Source organism: Phaeodactylum tricornutum, chromosome 14, assembly GCF_000150955.2.
Source record: "Phaeodactylum tricornutum CCAP 1055/1 chromosome 14, whole genome shotgun sequence".
NCBI classification, from domain to species: domain Eukaryota; phylum Bacillariophyta; class Bacillariophyceae; order Surirellales; family Neidiaceae; genus Phaeodactylum; species Phaeodactylum tricornutum.
This window is the reverse complement of record NC_011682.1, coordinates 483,738-502,378: the sequence shown is the minus strand read 5'-3', so window position 1 is coordinate 502,378 and position 18,641 is coordinate 483,738. Positions and strand designations below refer to the sequence as shown.

Below are 18,641 nucleotides of genomic sequence, written 5' to 3'. Positions count from 1 at the left end.
CTTTAAGAAATTTTCCACTTTTTCCCATCCGCTTTAGCAAATTTTCTCTAACAAATAAAGGTCAGAATTTACTGTTAGTGAAGTAGTCATCTTACAACTCTCGATTGATTGACTGATCGCGAGAGCAGTTGTGGACCTGACAATGAGACAGGCACATCGAATCCGCGACCCGGGACAACCCACGAACCCACACCGTGAACGAGAGAGTCTTGCGAAAAGCCGTCTGTTCTCAACTTTGTTTTATAAAGAGTCGTTGTTGAGCAGTTACCTATTTGAAAGGCTCCTATTCACTGTCACAGTCAATCGACGACGACACCACGGACAAGAAAACCGTAAATTTTCGTTGACACGCATGCGAAGCCCGCCTCGATATGATGACCCCAATGGAAACTATTGCATATATAATGCAATATTTACATTCGGAATTATTCTTTCGTCAAGACACTATGAAAAGTCCTTCGACTCTTGCTTAGCAGTAGGAAAGCAATTCGAAATCGATTTATAGTTAATGTAAGATTAGCTCATAGGTGACTTTCCTGCTTATTGGTATACTTTGGGCATTCGGCGCCAGCCACTCGTAAACTCCGGACACGTTGTAGGAAGCTACGCCATTATTCTTGCCATAGTTCCTGAAAGAATTAAGAAGCACAGAACGCATTGATGCCTTTCGACTCGCTAATGTTTCCTCTGTCACTCGCAATCTTGACTCATAGCAAATCATCCGCGCTTCCTCCTTGCGTCATCGCATCAAGGTCAACATTGGTACCCTTCGACATCAAGGAACTAAAATCGATCGAGGCAGGCATTACGCTTGCAAAGTTTCGTCTCCGATTGTTTTCCTCATTTATTACCAGATCTTCGTATCCAAAGTACACGAGCAAAAAATCAGAAGTACCAATTGCATACTACACACTGCTTTTGCGCATCAATATGTACTTTTGTTCGAGCTGCTTCAAAAATCCTTTTTGCCGCCATTACACTCTTTTGTTGGAAACAACCATCTGCATTTGCAACACGTTGCAATTTTTCTGATATTTCCGGACTCGAAACTACCTACGAGTTTTCCTTCGCCAGCAAGCTTTCTGTCATCGGCTTTTCCGCATCCGTCAACTACGTTTCGCTACCTCTTGGTACGAAAGAAATTGAGAAAGAAGGCAATTGTCACATCCATTTTTCCCGGTCGCTCACATTTTTTCCCTCTTTGTACCCAGATGCTTCACCCTTCCTCAAAATTAGTGGAGCTAGTGAACAGCCTTCTGTATCAACCGAGAACGGAGTTGTGATCATAACCCCAGACGACTCATCCTGTACAACACCTGAGAGTACAGCGGGTACTTCTTCGTCTTCTCGTATCATGCCTGGACTGTTTCTGACCTCGCTAATGGCTCCGCAAAAGGCCAAGGGATCCTTTGTGCTTCTTCTTTCATTGGCTGCTTCCCTAAATGGGGTCCATAGTCAAACAAATGACGCATGCACCCCTGCATTGGAGATTGAAATTAGCCTTCCTACCGGAACAATCGTTTCTTCTGTCTTTGGTGATACAGACCATTACCTAGCTGCAACGCTTGAAACGGTAACATGGGGCTACTATGATATCAACAAGCCATCGCAAATTTCAATGGAATCCGGAGAAACGATCACGGTTGAAGTAATTACTCACCACTCTGGTCATGACTATGCTAAGATGATCCGTGGTGATATGGCTGTTGAGGAGATCTTTTACTGGGCCACCAATACGTCATTGAGCGAAAAACCCGAACCAAAATTGGATGGCACGGGTGTTCACTTGGTTACTGGACCAATTGAAGTGATTGGTGCGGAGCCTGGTGATGTGGTAGAAGTGGAAATTCTTGAATTGGACCCTCGGTACAACCCTATATCGGGCAAGTGCTATGGCACCAACTCTCAAAAGTTTGCCGGCTATCATTATAATGTATTGACTGGATTTGGTCGTGATGGAACACCTTACGTCCGTACCGGCGGTACTGAAGCCATTACTGTATTTGAGTTTGTGGAAACATCTGAAGGTAAAATGGCCTACGGAAAGCCTGTATATATGTACCGCTTCCCAAACATGACTGCACCAGATGGATCAAACCGCACATTTGACAACAATCCAGCAGTCATGATCCCGCATGAATTCAATTATGGTTACAATGGAGAACTACTAGAACTGGATCCAATTTTGTATCCTGAAGGATTTGATGGCACCACGGTACGAGCTTTTGCCTCAATTGTTGGTGGAGGGGATCCCATTCATACATCCACTAACTTTGTTGTTTTTGTAGGTTACTGATGCTGGCGGTATCCAGTATCTTTCTCCAGAAGAAGCTGGTCTAGCCTGGAAAGTACCGTTGCGCCCGCATATTGGTACATTGGCAGTTATGCCAAACAATACAGAGAACTACATTGACGAAGAAGCCGAGGGTGGCGCAAACACAATTCCTCCTGCACGTTTTGGCGGCAATATTGATGACTGGAGAATTGGCAAAGGAGGAACCATGTTTTACAGAGTTGAAGTTCCTGGAGCCCAGATTGTTGTCGGTGACACACATGCCGCTCAAGGCGACTCAGAACTTGCCGGTACTGCAATGGAAACATCCATGACTGCCAAGCTTCGTGTAACTTTACACAAAGCAGGTAGTCTACCAACCAAGGTTGCAACACTAGACTTTCCGCTCCTGGAGACATTGGACAAATTTGTGGTGCACGGTTTTGCCTATGACAATTATCTTGATCAGTTGGCAGATCCCTCAGATATCTTTTCGGAAGGTACCTCATTGGACTTGGCAATGGCCGACTGCTACATTAAAACCCGTAATTGGATGATGGATGTTTATAGCTTGACTGAAGAGGAGACAATTGCTCTCATGACCACCTCAGTCGATTTTGGCATCACCCAGGTTGTTGATGGAAACTGGGGAGTCCATGCTGGTGCGTTATTCTCACTCGGTAATTCCGCTCAGATTATTTTTTTGACATCTCATCGTCTTCTTATCACTTTCCAGATATTGACAAGTGGGTTTTCGACCAGACGGACGCACCATACGATTACCCCTGCACAACATCAAAGTCGGCTCGTCGCCGCCGTATCCTGAAGATTGACGAGCGTCGGCTAATCTTGGATTATCATAATGTAATGCTTTCCCCCAGCGAATACGCTGACGAACTGTTTCGCCGTGTTACCGGTATTGAAGCCTCGTCGGAAAAAGTTGATACTTTTGCCCGCAATCGTCTAGCGGAGCTTTTGATGGAGTCCAAGCTCCAGTTTGCGAAGGCACGCATGTCAAAGGGTATGGTCTGATGTTTCAGGAGAAGTAGGCTGACACCAAAATATACGTGAACACAACATTATAAGCAAGGACAAACATACTTGTTTCAATCTACTAGTTGAGAAAAGCAGTTGTGTAGGCCAGAGCTGGAGTAATGTCTTTCACAAATCAAACGAAAAGAATAGAGACTCAAGACTACAACGAAGCCTAAACTGTGGGTGTTTCAGGATGATCCTTTAAATGCACAGCCTGCCGCTTGCAGTGCTGCTACCGTATCTTTTACTGCTTGAGAGTCAAGTGCAAACGTCCGATCTGATTCAGTCCGAGCATGGATCCGCCAGTATGGTTGTCCAATGAGTTGTGAATTGTGCCAAAAGGCCCTCGATGCTATTCGTGGAGCGGTGACGTTGCCATCAAATTGATCATGGAATAGATCGTTCTTGATTTGTATTGGAATCAACTCCACCAAAGCTGTCGTAGCGGGGGCAAAGTACTGATTATACAGCCCACCACCGTGAACACCAACAATAGCACAAGCATTGTCCAAGAGGGCCATCAAGTCCTCTATCACATCAGAGCCTGAGCTTGTGCTGGCTTTCGCCAGATCAAAAAAAATTGTATTCACTCCATTGCGTTTTAGAGCTTCAACAACCTCCTCCTCATTGCTACACCGACGACCTTGTCGTGCTTCTTTCCGGCTTATCCAATAAACTGTTTTTGCAGAACGTTCTCGCTGGCCAAGTCCAAGTGAGTTGCGTAGCCATGTAACATGTTGCGGGTGGACGCGGACTTGGTCGTAGTCTTTGGGAAAATTGGGAATCGACAGACTGAAATCTCTGCCACTGCCGTTTAACAATAGCTGTCGCATTCGGGGCATGAAATCTAACGAGTTTCTGGCAAAGCCCAGCCGTTGCCATTCCCCCAGCGTGACGTCATTGGGAGGTTCTGCCACCTGCAAATGCTCTTCAAAGCGGCAAGTGCTGGCATTTTGTAAAACATCCATGATTTGACGAACCTGATATATCCAGGGCAATGCATTGTCGTGAAAATGCTGAAACGACCAGGCATCGTAGCCTTGAATACGGGCGTGTAACACATTTTTTGCCGCCGGGTGAATTGTGACGCATGTTTCGTATTGCCAGTCGATCCAGTTTGTGTCAAAGCATTCGCGATTCTTTTTCTGTAAGAGAAAAATCCGTTCGTCGTCGGGGCGGACAAAGTTGGGAAGGGTATACTTGAACGGTGGAAAGGAGCCCTTTATACACAGCTCCACTGCTGCTTTGCCGATTCCATAGAACTGTTTGGTTTGAGTCGAGCAGTGTGATCGAACAAAGTTCTGGATATCTAGGACGCCCGATAAGTTAGAAGCCATATGGACACCGTAAAGAACATCGCCGCCACGCGCTGACGCCGATGCAGCAATTTTTCCTCTGAGAGACACAAGCCCGCTTCCTGCGCTCTGTACAAGATTAAGATTCTTCATACTGAGGGCGGATTGATTGGGATAGATGCCTGACAACAGTAATTTGATTGATAGGACGAAATAGATCACCAAAAATGTCGTCAGAACGAGCAGCTCAAGTGTACGTCTTCTTTTGCTTCTACTAGCAGGTCTCATAGCCACCATGACCTCTTAATCTTTTGTTTCTCTGTTGCGCTGGATCGCTCCCGTTGAACGGTTGTTCCAAGTTAGTTCGCCCCAAGAAACCGGTCGGCGTGGCAAAAATTCAATCCACGCTCGGAATACGCAAACACTGAGTTTGTGTCCTGTCACTCGCACCAGTGATTCCGTACTACTCGTCAGCTAACTTGTTTAAAGTCAGTACACAGTTTCTTGCAACAACTTTGAAGGCGATCCACTTCCACAACGCCGCAATGGTCTGTCCAAACGGTCGTCGCTGACCATGAAATGCAAATTATTTTATCATTTCACCGTTCAATTGCACTGCCAGTGATATAGTAGCATTTTTACCGGGCCGACCCGAATTTAAATCGGCATTGCTTTTAATTCGCACTTTTGAAATGACCAGAATCAATGTGTCCCCCATGGTTTCAGTACCGCATCAGATTTGCAAGGTTTTCACTGTGGCATCCGTAAAACCATCGAGCTGCCATGATCAAGTTGATAGGATGTCAACATCGACAACTGCAAAGCGAGAAGCCTGTTCACAACCTAAAACGTTGGCTCCTATCCAGCAAGTTGCCATTATTCCTCGATTTGAAAGCGGAACACGAGTTGCATGAGCGAAGATAGAAAACCGGCAGCCAACCGCGATCCCGTTGCGCAGCGGACATCCTTCTATGCAAGCTTTCTTCAATCGGGAGAAGGCGATTTCTCGCAATCTGCGGCGATTGCTAGTGCCACAATAAAAGCCAAAGGCTTCGAGAAAACTTTACAGGGTGGTGGCTTACCAGCTCAAGGTCACGTTAATAAAAACCAAGAAATAAGTGGTATTATTGGCGATGACCAGTTGCCAGAGAATGTTGCCATCCCTACATCACCCACAACACAAATGCGTGATAAAGACCCGTCTACTGGACTCTCTGTAGATGACTCTGCGGGGACAGGTGTGGATAGTGATGCTCAAAGTTCCTTTAGATTACCAACTTCTCCTTTGCGACGATCCACCGCGTCTTCAAATGGCTCTTTGGCCAGGCGGAAAAGTAGTCTACAGCAGCGCCCTTCTTGGTATCACGATGCGATAAACAGCGGTTTCTCGGCAGAGCAACTCGAGGACGCCTTGGGATCGCCTTTAGCTGCCGCTGCGGCTGCTGCATATGAAGATTCTGGTGACGGCTTTGCGGACGAAGAGGTCTTGGAACAGTACCGGATCATGGCTCTTCACGAAGCGCACCAGCGGGTTTTACAAAACTTGGGTTTTGATCCTTTGAAGCGTCCCTCTGAACCAAAAGTCACACCCCGTGCCGACCTCAAACCTATTGTTTCCTTCCCAAAATTGAAAAAACCAAACTTGGATCTTACGGTAAACCATGGTATTTTCCAGCCGAGCCTACCCACAAAACCGTTTCCGGAAAATTTTGAGCGCTTTATCTTGCAGAGTTGCCACCGCGAGCCAGAATTTCAGGTCGGTACGGCTACGTCAGCACAACCTACTGCTGGTCAGATGGGGGTACGGTGCTTGGGTTGTGGGAAAAATTTGGTGGTTAGTCAACTTGCGACTCTGGTAAGTTGCCCAGAGTGCTCTACCGTTAGCTCGGCAACTTCTACTCGGAGATAGAATATGTATGTTCATAAATTTTTAACCGACCGCATAGTTTAAGTCGCAATTGCTAATCCATCTTGTCCAATGGTCTGTTGAAGCCGTTTTTTCTGTTCATGTACTGTCGGTACTTTCTTGCTTTGTGCTTGGCAGCGGCACCCCTCGCTGAACTAGAGTGATTGTCTTCTACTTTGTTTCCTTTTGTGGAGCCAAATTCTCCGCCAAAACCCAATAGAAGCTGCATCTGTTCGTCTTCCTCCAGCCCTTCTAGTTCCTCAGCTTCCACTTGAAGGGAATCCTCCCTGGATTTCAGTTTTTTCCTCGCTTTCTTCGATTCATCCCCTGTCCCCTCTAGAGACGATATGTTTTCTTCTTCGACATCATTTTCAGCGCGAAGCCGCGCCATACGGGCGCGACGCTCCGCTTGCAACCGTACTCTGACTATTTCTTCATCGTCGTTAAGCCGAGAAGGAGGGGACCGGGAACGAGAGCGTTCCCTTCGATCCTGTTCTCGCGGGTTGGTCCGGTACCGTGCATTTATCGTTTCTTGACGGATGTCGTATCCACCATTGCTGTTACTCATATTCCAATCCCTCTCTTTGTGTTGCTTGTTTATCATGAAGTAAGGCTTGGATAAAGGGTAGCCAGGTGGCCCGTAGTATAATCAAAATTACTGTCAACATCTCTCACAGCCAATTTCCAGTTACATTCGTCGTTTTCCTGTACAGGGTAGACTGCCAGACTAGGGGGATTGCTTGTTGGAGTGAAAACGACTATCACAATAAACAATCGGTCGATTGATGTCGTCATATACAATACAAAAAAAAATTGACATTTCCTCCATAGATAATTGAGTACCGACAGCCACGACTTACTTTCCAGGAAAAAGCCATTGCGTCGCTGAACCATCCTGACTTTGAATAAATTCCATTTCTTCCCTTTAATTTCGCTTGGCATGCTTTACAATGATCCTGGCCCAAGTAGAGTCCATCAGATACTCCTGAAGATTTGCGACGTCTACAGGAAAGCTTCATGTCAGAAAATATCGTCTGGGGATCCTGATCTGACAGCGAGTAACGCCACGACAGAAATAGTTCCTCTACTATGGGTCTTGCCTGCGGTGGCTGCATTGCTTGCAAATCAGGAGTTCTTTTCTAAAACTCATGGGACCGCTTACAACCAAAGGCACCAATAAGGGGTTGAAGTAAAGATCACGACCACAGCAACCGACCCTAAAAGCGGGCTTTCGATTTCAGCTCTGATGATAGATCATTTGCTCTCCTATCAAGAAATTGTATGCACCGACCACGCGAACAGCTACAATCAAAATAGGAATCAAAGTTTCCGAACTTTGACACGGCTGCTGACAGCTTTGGCCGCAGTTGCCTAGACGACCAATCACTTTGAGGGAGGGTTCCCTTCGTGCATATCGCAGGGAATACGATAGTTCATCTTTCTGCATACAATTCTTTTTGCGGCAAACTTTTCATCAACACGAATTTTCCTACGATTCGTACCAAGATTATGAAGACAGTGTAGACTTCAACTTCCTATATACGCCCAACTTCATTCTATCTGTTCTTCTGTGACAACGACGGAGTGTATCCAGCTTCGATGGATCATGCTGATTTTTGCAAAGGGGTTCTCGTCCAAAATGTGATCGACCCAAGCAGGTGTGAAAGCAGCGAACTCACGCAATTCCTCGTCCTTCCATAAATGAAGTTGTAGTACTTGTCGTCCATCCGCACCCACAATAGTAGTACGATCCATGTGAGCATCAAATTGCCGCACCGGTCGATTCACAACACCGGGTGGCAAAATTTGGACGGCCTCGTGAATCGGCTCCTTGGTATGAGTTGCAATTCCGGCCGCGTAGACACTGCCGTCGTCCAGAAGAATTGCGGTATGGTGAGATCCACACGCTATTCTTTCCACTCGTACTCCTTTTGGAAGTCCTGGCAAAATATAAGGTAGCCTAGCATCCGAACTGACTTTTTTGTTTTCATCACCTGGAAGCAAAGGTAAAACGTGCTTGCCCCATATTAAGACCTCATTGTCCTTGGTCAGTGCCGCGCAGTGGATCATTCCAGCATCAATCTGCGTCACTTGACCGATGGTCTGATATTGGGGTTTCATTTTCTCGCCCAGTGTAAATGCTCTCTTCACTGGTAGGGCGGTATGCGCCTCGGTCGTTATCAGGCCCTGTCCCAGTTGACCACGTTCACCTTTACCCCAGCAAAAGACCTCACCAACTTCATTTAGACAAATTCCGTGCTGTAGTCCTAGGGCAACGTCTACAACTGGGTATGACTGTTCCATTTCCCCCCGAGGCTGATTGGCAAATTCGGATGTCAGGCCTCTCAAAGGCGACGACGGATTCCAAACATGGTTCGAGGTCATGCCAATACCGCACTGCCCAAAGCCGTTCAAGCCAAACGCGTACACTTTTCCTGATTCCGTTACGATTGCCGTCAATGCAGCAGAGCACGACACGGAAGAAGGAACCTCGCTATCTGGAAGAGCTATTTCAGCTAGCTCAGGAAAAATGGAATGTCGACGAGCAGCTTCAAGTTCAGTGGTAGGATATTTGAATCGAATTGCTAGCCAAGTAATAAGTCGACCAATTAGTGCAATTGGATGCACGCTTCTGGAATCCAATCCTCGAAATTCGTTAATCGAGCTGTTTATTGCATAGTTTCGTACCCAAAGCGGCAAACGACGGAGCCTTAAAAGAACAGAAAAATCGTGTGGTCGACCAGCGAGTAAAAGGCGCCTATCCTCCGTCAGGATCGCGGTGTGTCCCCATCCGAGAGAAATATCCTTTACAGAACCATCATATATTTTCAGGGGAGATCCAGCCTCTTCCTCGTCGTTGTGGCCGGAAATCTCTTGGTCGAAACGACCGTTTCCGAACGCTCCGGTCCAGCCGCTCCCAACGGCGTACACAGCAAATGTGCGGCGTGCGATCCAGTTCAAGTTACTTTCCTTCCGGAGAAGTTCGATGAGTCTTTCTGCTCGTTTCGATGCTTCTCGTTTGAACATAGGAAAACCTTGTTCTCGGAGAGTCGTCGTACAAGGGGCGTGCAGTATGGATGAAAACAAAATTGGCTGTCAGGACGTGAACATTGCCTCTACTGTGAGAAAAAGACTATTGGCAATCTTCGCTTTCATATCCAATGTTGCTTTGCTGTTTTGGAGTAAAGGGCTGATGCACAGACGGTCGAAATAAATCATGCGTGTCGCTACATTTACATGTGTTTTCACTGTCGTTTCAAGCCGTCAGCATCATTTGAAACTATTACAACAAAATTCTGTCTCTGGAGACCTGATGCCAGATGAAAAGCATTTATTAACAGTTTGAAAAGATTTTACACTGTGAGATAATTTCTAAAAAGACATAAGTACTCAATACGACTCACTGGCATCAACCCCAATCACTGTCAGAGAGCAATTAACTGTAAATGTAAAGATGGCCAAGGAATTTTGTCTTGCGGGAGTCATTGATTACTAGCCTACAACTATCCCTAACACATATGGGCTTTGGGAAGAGTACACCGTTAAACGAGCATTCCTAAATGACTGTGAATACGAATTCTGATTGCATGCTTGTCACATGGCTTTTCGCTCGAAGCCCCACAGGGTTCTTATCAATTGAAAAGTGTTTACATTAACATATCAGGACACCACCACGCAAAGGTATTTCAAGGACCACGAGACCCAATTTACAGAGAAACAAACTTTTCCTGAATTTAAGCCATGTCAACTTATGGTGATCAAAGTGTGTCCGTCCCTCCGCACGGCATTGCGCTGGCTCAGATAAATGGTCCCTCGCGTCGAGAAGTCACTGGAAATGCGGTGATTGTCACTGAGACGAAAATTCCAATTTGCTTTGCAAAAGGGTCCTCTTGTCGAATTTGCTTGGGCCGCCGAACACATTGCAGCCCTCAGAGGGCGCTCCGAAGCGGAGGAAAGGGTCCTAAGCTTTGACTTCGAAAGCGAGGCGATTGTGCTAGAGGTGACGAAGCGAATCAAGAATCGTGGAGATTCCGGCGTGCTCACAGTCCAGGTGGCCGCATTTAGTGAAACCGAGAGAAAGGACCATATCATCCAGATGCGCCCCCGTCGCATTGCTGCAAAGATATATACAGCCCCATCCAAATCACCAGTGCCTTCTATCATCACTGTGTCTGCAATGGCATCACTTTCTACACTTGAAAAGACTACTCCCAGTTTTTGTACACAAGAAAGTTTTGATAGGAAAGGCATGCAAATACAAGCAAGCTCTTGAAAGAGGGCCATGAGTATGAAGGCAAGCATAGGAACCAGTGCAACCTACACTGTGCAGAACACTATCAAACAACGGAGAACATGCAAACAAAAAGAGTATGATGACACAATGGTCATAATACAGACAAACAAAGAGAGAGAATACATGAAAGCAGCCACTTCTTGATTAGCGGTATCCCCAACAAAGCGTGGGCCCCTTGTAAGAATGCCCAAAGAGATTCATAATTTGGTTTAAGGGGCATTTGCAAGTTATTTGCAGCTGGAGCAAGCCAACAAACTACGCCAAAAACGCATTGGTCAGATGACAGTTGCAGCAATTCAACACATGTCACCAGCAACCATTGAAGCAATTGAGAAAAGCATCCACAACTGGTACACAAAAGAGGCAAAGACAATGCGCAATTTAGGTAAAAGACACAAGGTAGGAAGCAATACAATACAACATATGCTGTTCTAGTAATGGAATGATGCCTTATTATTGAAATGTGGTTCTCTGTACTATTGATTGTTGGTTTACATTCAATATGCTAATTCTGTAAGAATTTAACTAGCAATTATCGAGGCACAAAATTTTCTTGTAACAGGAAAAAAGGCTTGGTGCAATAATGAGCCGCTTGGGTTTCAAAGTCACGTAGAAATATGTACCGGTTCTACGTGTTACGCCCTAAATCGCACCTAAACTGGTACCCTAGATGAACACGACCTAACAGTGAATTTGCAAAGCCGGGAATAAATGTGCGGAAATTCTTTATTTGGGCGTCGCCTCTCTAGGCCGCAATTCCCCTATTCCGGCCAACGAGGAGTACGTATTGATTCTTACCACCAACTCTGATGCCGAAGCATGAGAAATATACTCTTCACGATCAGAGAAAAATATAGAGGTCACCTGTAAGTTCCTAATTAGTTGTATTACTTCCGAGGGAATTCGCGCTCAAAAAATATTATATAGATTATTTCTGATTTGGCCGGAATGGGGGAATCGCCTTAGGCGACGCCCGAATAGGGAATTTCCTCATCAAATATGAATTGAGACGTTGACACGCATTGCTTTCCTGATGTGATCCCTGCTTGCGACAGTAGTCTTAATAAATAGTAAGCCTTCTGCTATATATTTGGGTGTGTCGCTTGGCTTGATATTCCCTGAACAGACATCCTCAAACAAAAAAGTGGACATCAAAGTCGAAAAGCACTAACAGTAAAAGGGTGTTTCTGTGCTCTATGGTCTGTTATTGACTCTGAATCTCAGTCAGGTTCATTTTTCCATTGACACGAAAGGCACGCTCCAAGCACGCGTCCATTTTCTCGATTGATTGAAGGAAATGCTGACATCATCGCTTCCCCACAGTGGCTGCAAAATCTGTCATCCTCTTCGTACCAATCCTTTTCATAAATTGTGAAGGTCACTAACTGTGAGAAGGAAACGCACCATACAGCTGGGACCACAATGAAAGCCTCCTTTTTCTACCTCGGATTGATGGCCGCCTTAGCCTCGGCACAGGATACTTGTATTTCAAGCACAAATACTTTTACATTGAAAGTGAATTTGTTTGCTGGAGAACTCGGTAAGTCGGATCCATTTTGTTCGCCTTGTTTGCGTCTTACTAACACTGGATCGGTGACACTTCTCAACTGGTTCCAAACCCAAAACAGGGTACTTCACCGTGGAAGAATGCGGCGACACCCCTAATCCAACTCTCGGTATCGAGATCGGACAGACTTATACTTTTAGCCAGGCAGACCGATCCAATTACTACCATCCAGTGGGGTTTTCGTATGAGCCCGACGGAGCTCATGCGAACAAGGACGAACTTGAGCCCGGAGTATCCCGTGGAACTTCTGGATGCGATACAACCTTGACGTGCCCAGCCCCCATGTACTTCGTCAATGGAACTTACGTCGGCGAATACAGTAACATTGAGCAAGTCAAGGAGCTCACAGGAGGAGAGAACTTTGGACTCGACGATTATGAGCCATTGTTCTTCCACCCTATTGCTGAATGGACGGGATTGGGTCTATTCAGTGTTCAGCTCCGTTTTGACGATGCCACTTTCGATAAAGATATCTTCTATTTCTGCCATGTGAGTACTAATTTGATACCATTGATTTTTCGCTTTTCCATTGCTGACCACTCCCTGTTGCCTTCTTTTAGATTCATGAACTGATGTCTGGTCGAATCAAACTACTCAATAACGGAAACTTGGTGAACGATAACGCTGATCCCGTTCTCGGATACACTTACGACGAGCCTACCGGCTTCGACGCCGACTGCGGTACATTCATGCTCAACGAGTTCCAGCTTCCCCACCCTGAGTGTCCGGATCGATTTGTATGTGGTGCTGATAAAGTTGGCGGTCCATTCGAAAAGTTCGCCAGCTGCATTGAGGCTATGAATTGCCATATGACTGCAGGTATGACTACCGGGGTTAGCGCACAAAGTGAGGCTGCCCTATTCATCCATCAAATGATCCCCCATCATCAAAATGCGGTGAATATGGCGAAGGCTCTGCTCAAGACCGGCAACCTCATTTGCGGCGATTTGTCAGACGACGAATCCCCAGACTGCGTCTTGGAAGGTATTCTTCGCGAGATTGTGAATGGACAGAATTTTCAAATACAGAGCATGCGCGGTGTGCTTGAAACCCTAGAGTATCCAGCGGTGGACGACTGTACTGTTGAGATTTCCCAAGAGGAATCAAATAGCGATGTCACAACTTCTCGTCTTAACGTGCTTGCCTCTCTTGCATCCCTGGTGGTTCCTATTCTTGCTGGTTTTTAATGTAAGAAGAAAGAGTGCAATTTTCCTTTATGCAACCACGCCTTATACCACTAGTGCTACTATTTTGAGAGGGTCGACGTTTCTCTCAATTTATATATAGTCAAAACAGCAATGATTGCAGCCTAGGTTAAACGATTCTGACAGGATTTCGAATTCCAATGAGCTTCACTTTCAAGGAGGTGTTCCAAGTCAAAAGGTTGAGTGGCTGTGAAGAGTCTATACACATTCCGGTGAATAGATGGTTGTCCACTGTAAGAACGAGCCTGTTTCGGGTGTAGTGTTTCCCTCTTCAATGTCTTGCTCCCGTAAGGAGCGAAGCATGTCAAATCTCATCCCGACCCTTCAGCGGCACTATTCTCGCGAGGAGCTGATCTCCGGAGTGCCTTGATGGCCTCAGCAAATGAGCAACGAGACGCAGCGAAAACTACCCGCAAATCTCTGTATATGCCTCTCATATCAGTAAAATAAACCAAATCCTTATCTCGGCTACAAATGTTTACCTCTTCTGTAAGATTGTTCGATTGAATTTGCTGGCAGCGAACTCTTGTTGTACCATAAAGTTTCCTCAATCCATTTGAAAATATTCATAGTCTCACTCTGCTCAACGATAAAGGTGCTCATGCATTAAATTCTTGGCGATCTGTCGTTCCCATTTGTCTCCGTTAGAGAGCAGCTTTTCCTTATCGTACAAAAGCTCCTCGTGCGTTTCCGTCGCGAATTCAAAATTAGGTCCTTCTACAATGGCGTCAACTGGGCAAGCCTCCTGACAGAATCCGCAGTAGATGCATTTTGTCATATCGATATCGTACCGAGTTGTACGACGCGCTCCATCTTCGCGTTCTTGAACTTCAATTGTGATAGCTTGGGCTGGACACGCGGCTTCGCACAACTTACAAGCGATGCAGCGCTCTTCGCCAGATGGATAGCGACGAAGCGCATGTTCTCCACGGAAGCGAGGAGACAAATACCCTTTTTCATATGGGTAGTTAATGGTCACTCGAGGCTTCAAAAAGACTTCTCCAGCCAGCCACCAAGCACGAGCAATTTCAGTCAGAAAGAAAATACGACTGGAATTGTCAAGTATTTCACTCCAGGGGGTCTATGCAGAAGACATTCTTGTTAGAGAAACAACGAATGACAGTGCGACGCATTCTCGAGGCGAAGATGATTTTACGGTGAACCTACCGGAAGTATGTTTTCCTTTTGTTCCATTCTTTCGAGATCATTATGTTTTGTACTGAAGGCGCGTGCCGAGCCTGACGCACTGCCCAATCGCTTGCTGGCGGATACCAAGGTGGACCGATGCAAAACAGCGGATAAGCTCATGATGCAGTCTTTTGCCCCTCTTTGTCAACGTAAAGTATGTTTTTCTGGTGTGAAAAGGAGCGAGAAGTTGGAAAGCAGCGAATCATGGGAATCACATACCGGCTGTTTGACGTGGCCTTTCACGTAGACGCAGATTACTTTAACGTTATCCTTAGCGTGACAGAAGCTCAAACGGAACATTTCATACTTCCAGCCAAACCGAAATTCAATTAGCCGTTTGTTGGCTGGCCTTACTTGCCTGGCATCTCATAACGATTACACATCAATGCATGGTGGGTGCTGCGAAAATCTAGTGTTTCCTCTAGAGTAAGAGGATCGGCTAGAACGATGCATATGACATTGATTTTTCAAAAAATTCTTCAAGCATGAAAGCGGTATAACATGTTAAGAACGACAAATTGTCCAGGTTGCTGCAGATCTTCAACTTTTGCTTTATATGACAATAATCATCAGAGTACCATTTGCTCTTGATGAGATAGATAGTCAGTGTTTAGAATATGAATAGGAGCTTACAGTAGGAGAAGACAAAGGGACAGGTAAATTTACAGGAAAACCCAACAAATAATTTTCAGTCAGATTGTTATTCAAGGCGATGACAAGCATCTATCAAGTAGCCTCAGAAGTGGCAAATACAAACATTATGTTGCTTACTTTTTTACGAATCCATGTTCCTTCGCGAACTAGTCGTATCGATTAGGTTGAAAAACCCCACCTCTTCATTACCCAGTTTCTCATCGATTATATGGATAGATCCAGAAACAGCAATTGACGCACCAACATATGAAAGTTCTCCAGAATAAACTCGTCCGACCTCAAAATCAAACTCTCCCACGTCGGTAGTCTTCCTCTTTTCGTGCCCAGCATCATATCGACGAGAAAGAGACATTTCGAACCGCCCATGCTCGTCCTGAAGCCAAGTCCCTGAGGCCGTTTTGAACAAAGGGCCGTCGGTCTCGCCGACGTGGATTGTCTGGTCAGCCTTAAGTAACACTTCTGTTTCCCAGGATTCACTGTCTTCAAGTTCGGCCAATTAAAAATACTTTTCAGCTAAATTGACCATTTGCGGCAGCTCTTTCTCGGCATTCGACATCCGCTTTCGAAACATAAGAGAGCATTGTTAGAGAGGATGCTGTGATGGTTGCGTTTTCTAGGCAATAACAGAATAAAGTTAGAAAAAAAGGAGCACGTACCAACAATATCGGTACACCAAAGGCTGATCGTTGTGCCACATTAGAATGAAAAGCGGCGTTGTCGCCAAATGAGAGCACTAGTAGTGAGGAGAGAGTAATCACTGTCAACATGTTGATTGACGTGATCGTTGCTCTTCACGGTATAAATTTGGTTTTTTCAAAGAATAAACGAAAGTGACGAGGCTTCATTTCTTTGTGCGACACGGATGACATCACGATGTTCTTCGCCGCCCCATTATTAAATAGAAAGCATGCGTCGGAGCAGGAGGCAGATTGGATTCTCACTTTTGATAATGGACAATAACATAGGATCGCGGCCCTACGTAGGGCTGCTATCCTACGTCAGATTTGACAACGTTGAACTTGCATTTGGTGTACCATACTAGAAAACTGCAACGATAACCGACTAGAATCGCACTAGAATAGCACAAGATCACTAGTGTAGTTACGAAACAGAGCAAAACACAAATTATACCATTATCTGCCTGAGCAGACCAGTCTTAGTCTAACGTACATATGACAGACGCTTGACGTGGGGTTTTTCTAGTCCCCTCACATTGGAACTATGACACACATAGGACGATGTGTCCCCTCAAAACCACAACGGGAAAAATAGAGGCACACACACACGACGCTGCATGCAATATAACAAGTGCAATGCAATTTGTCCCAACCAGAATGACGGTCGAGAACGGGAAAGTCGGCAAACCCTTCAATAAACCAATGTCACCACAAAATTTGCCGTATGAGTTCTTGACGTTTCGGAGCAGGCTGGACCTTTGTAAGAACATCAGCCAAATTCGTATCCGTAGGTTCATACGCAATCTTGATAACTTTCGCGGCAACACATTCACGAACAAAGTGATATGCAATGGCATTACTCTTCTTCTTCAACATCGACTCCGGAGCTGTAGTATTATAAACCACAGACATATTGTCGCACAAAACTCTAGCAGCACCGTCGATAGGAATACCCATCATACGTAGCTTGTATCGTAGACCTTGAATCATCTCAGTAGCGGTCTTAAGTGCAACAAATTCGCTTCCAAAAGTAGAGGTCTCGACTGAATTCTGACGCTTAGAAAACCACATAATCGGAGCGCGATTCACATAAATCAAAACACCTGTACGAGAACGACGAGTAACACGGTCTCCCGCATGGTCAGCGTCAACAAACGTTGTAATTTCAACAGCCTTACCGCGAGGTTGCGGTGCATTTGGAGGAATCGGTTCCTTAACATCACCGTAAAAGTCCGTCCAGTCCACATTTTCCTTAAATTGGTTGTTGATCACAGCATAAGTATCATCGAAAACCAAGCGTGACCGATTGTGAGATTTCAGATAAGCAAAGACATTGAAAACAGCAGTTAAATGTCCCTCGCGCGGCATCGCAAGAAATGAGGACAACATAGACACTTCGCACATGATGTCGATTCAACCAAGTTCAACTGCCCATCGCAATACTCCAATCAGTGACTGAAAATAATTAGCGCGATCAGGATCGAGAATAGAAGAAACATCTAACTCGGGGCGATAACTGGTCGACATCGGAGACGAAGCACGATTGCTTAACGCCCTTCCGATTTCATGTAAGTCTCGTTCAACATTTTTCACGGCTTGTTTAACGTAATCTGTAGAACTCATTGACCATCGCGCTTTTGTCGGATTATCCGGCAACGAGAATGGCGCAATATTAGCTCCTAGATAATGATCAGGGGGCTTGATTGAGTCCGGCTTCAACTTAAAATGCTTTCCAATAGAATCTAGGATACTTTTCGGATCTGAACTGATACAAAGAAAGTTGTCAGTATAAATCAACACATATTCATAATGTTCCGTACCGTCGGCCTTTTGAGCTGGACGAAGCCACACATCTGGATCAGCCAGGCACGAAATGAAGTTAAGTTCCTGCATCGTCGAGGCCAGATGAGCGCGCCAAGCAGCACCACTGGACTTTAAACCATACAAAGCTCGAACAATGATCGCATACTGATTCTCGCATGACGGTCCAAACTCAGGACCACAGACGGTGTAAACCTTTTCACGGACAGGTGCGTTCAAATACGCATTTTGGGCATCGGCACCAAGGATGTCCAGGTCATTAAGAGCAGCAACAAGAAAGGCAAGACGGACACTATCGCGTGAGACGACACTGGCATAGGTGATTGAGCTCGGAGGATCCGTTACATGTCCCCCGGCGACGAGTCGGGCTTTGCGAGTGAAGTCCATTTTTACATCGAAAATCATGTGACAGGGAATACGAGTGTGACCGACAGGCTCAGTGGCTCCAGGATCAAGGATCTTGAAGGCCGGCATGACATTTTTCATTTCCTTTTTGATTGCGTCGGCCCATAACGAAGTGTTAGTGTCCCTGTCAATTTCGAGAGCTTCGCGAACGGTTTTGGGAATACGTATACCAAACTTGTGCGTTCTCTTTTGATAACGAGTTTTCACAGCAGAGACAATGGTATCTCGCTTACGAAGAGTGTGGGGAACCCACCACGCAAAGGCAGGCTCGTGGACCAACTTGTTTGCAACGGCATACTCAGCAACTTCGACAGGGTTAGAT

The 18,641-nt window shown here is 45.7% G+C and overlaps 8 protein-coding genes across 8 annotated transcripts; 3 read left to right on the top strand and 5 right to left on the bottom strand.

Moving 5' to 3' along the window:
- Positions 1–660: 660 nt before the first annotated feature.
- Positions 661–3,304, top strand: PHATRDRAFT_37952 (predicted protein; the record flags this gene model as incomplete). Its single annotated transcript, XM_002182041.1, has 4 exons — positions 661–891; positions 1,061–2,215; positions 2,289–2,934; positions 3,009–3,304. The coding sequence occupies 4 exons, from the start codon at positions 661–663 to the stop codon at positions 3,302–3,304; spliced, it is 2,328 nt and encodes a 775-aa protein (XP_002182077.1).
- Positions 3,305–3,495: 191 nt separating this feature from the next.
- On the bottom strand, positions 3,496–5,209 carry PHATRDRAFT_47678 (predicted protein; the record flags this gene model as incomplete). Its single annotated transcript, XM_002181884.1, has 1 exon — positions 3,496–5,209. Exon 1 carries the CDS (start codon positions 4,897–4,899, stop codon positions 3,496–3,498), a length of 1,404 nt encoding a protein of 467 aa, XP_002181920.1. The 5' UTR covers positions 4,900–5,209.
- Positions 5,210–5,430: 221 nt separating this feature from the next.
- PHATRDRAFT_47677 (predicted protein) lies at positions 5,431–6,511 on the top strand (the record flags this gene model as incomplete). Its single annotated transcript, XM_002182040.1, has 1 exon — positions 5,431–6,511. Exon 1 carries the CDS (start codon positions 5,513–5,515, stop codon positions 6,509–6,511), a length of 999 nt encoding a protein of 332 aa, XP_002182076.1. The 5' UTR covers positions 5,431–5,512.
- Positions 6,512–6,563: 52 nt separating this feature from the next.
- Positions 6,564–7,076, bottom strand: PHATRDRAFT_37949 (predicted protein; the record flags this gene model as incomplete). The annotated part of the gene is made up of 1 exon (XM_002181883.1): positions 6,564–7,076. One exon carries the CDS (start codon positions 7,074–7,076, stop codon positions 6,564–6,566), a length of 513 nt encoding a protein of 170 aa, XP_002181919.1.
- A 983-nt stretch (positions 7,077–8,059) lies between these two features.
- PHATRDRAFT_47675 (predicted protein) lies at positions 8,060–9,594 on the bottom strand (the record flags this gene model as incomplete). The annotated part of the gene is made up of 1 exon (XM_002181882.1): positions 8,060–9,594. Exon 1 carries the CDS (start codon positions 9,533–9,535, stop codon positions 8,060–8,062), a length of 1,476 nt encoding a protein of 491 aa, XP_002181918.1. The 5' UTR covers positions 9,536–9,594.
- Positions 9,595–12,144: 2,550 nt separating this feature from the next.
- Positions 12,145–13,675, top strand: ISIP3 (iron starvation induced protein). The gene is made up of 3 exons (XM_002182039.1): positions 12,145–12,342; positions 12,431–12,858; positions 12,930–13,675. The coding sequence occupies exons 1-3, from the start codon at positions 12,225–12,227 to the stop codon at positions 13,554–13,556; spliced, it is 1,173 nt and encodes a 390-aa protein (XP_002182075.1). The 5' UTR covers positions 12,145–12,224; the 3' UTR covers positions 13,557–13,675.
- Positions 13,676–14,157: 482 nt separating this feature from the next.
- PHATRDRAFT_14260 (predicted protein) lies at positions 14,158–14,649 on the bottom strand (the record flags this gene model as incomplete). Its single annotated transcript, XM_002181881.1, has 1 exon — positions 14,158–14,649. A coding segment is annotated over one exon (492 nt), but the record flags the coding sequence as incomplete, so codon positions are not given.
- Positions 14,650–15,311: 662 nt separating this feature from the next.
- PHATRDRAFT_47672 (predicted protein) lies at positions 15,312–16,223 on the bottom strand. The gene is made up of 3 exons (XM_002181880.1): positions 16,073–16,223; positions 15,534–15,975; positions 15,312–15,390 (listed from the first exon to the last, which is right to left on the bottom strand). The coding sequence occupies exon 2, from the start codon at positions 15,766–15,768 to the stop codon at positions 15,538–15,540; it is 231 nt and encodes a 76-aa protein (XP_002181916.1). The 5' UTR covers positions 15,769–15,975; positions 16,073–16,223; the 3' UTR covers positions 15,312–15,390; positions 15,534–15,537.
- Positions 16,224–18,641: the final 2,418 nt, after the last annotated feature.

Coding starts and splice junctions, on each gene's coding strand:
- ISIP3 (XM_002182039.1), top strand. CDS start 12,225: ATGAAAGCCTCCTTTTTCTACCTCGGATTGATGGCCGCCTTAGCCTCG. Junction 12,343..12,430: donor TTTGTTTGCTGGAGAACTCG/GTAAGTCGGATC, acceptor AACCCAAAACAG/GGTACTTCACCGTGGAAGAA. Junction 12,859..12,929: donor ATATCTTCTATTTCTGCCAT/GTGAGTACTAAT, acceptor GCCTTCTTTTAG/ATTCATGAACTGATGTCTGG.
- PHATRDRAFT_47672 (XM_002181880.1), bottom strand. CDS start 15,768: ATGTCTCTTTCTCGTCGATATGATGCTGGGCACGAAAAGAGGAAGACT.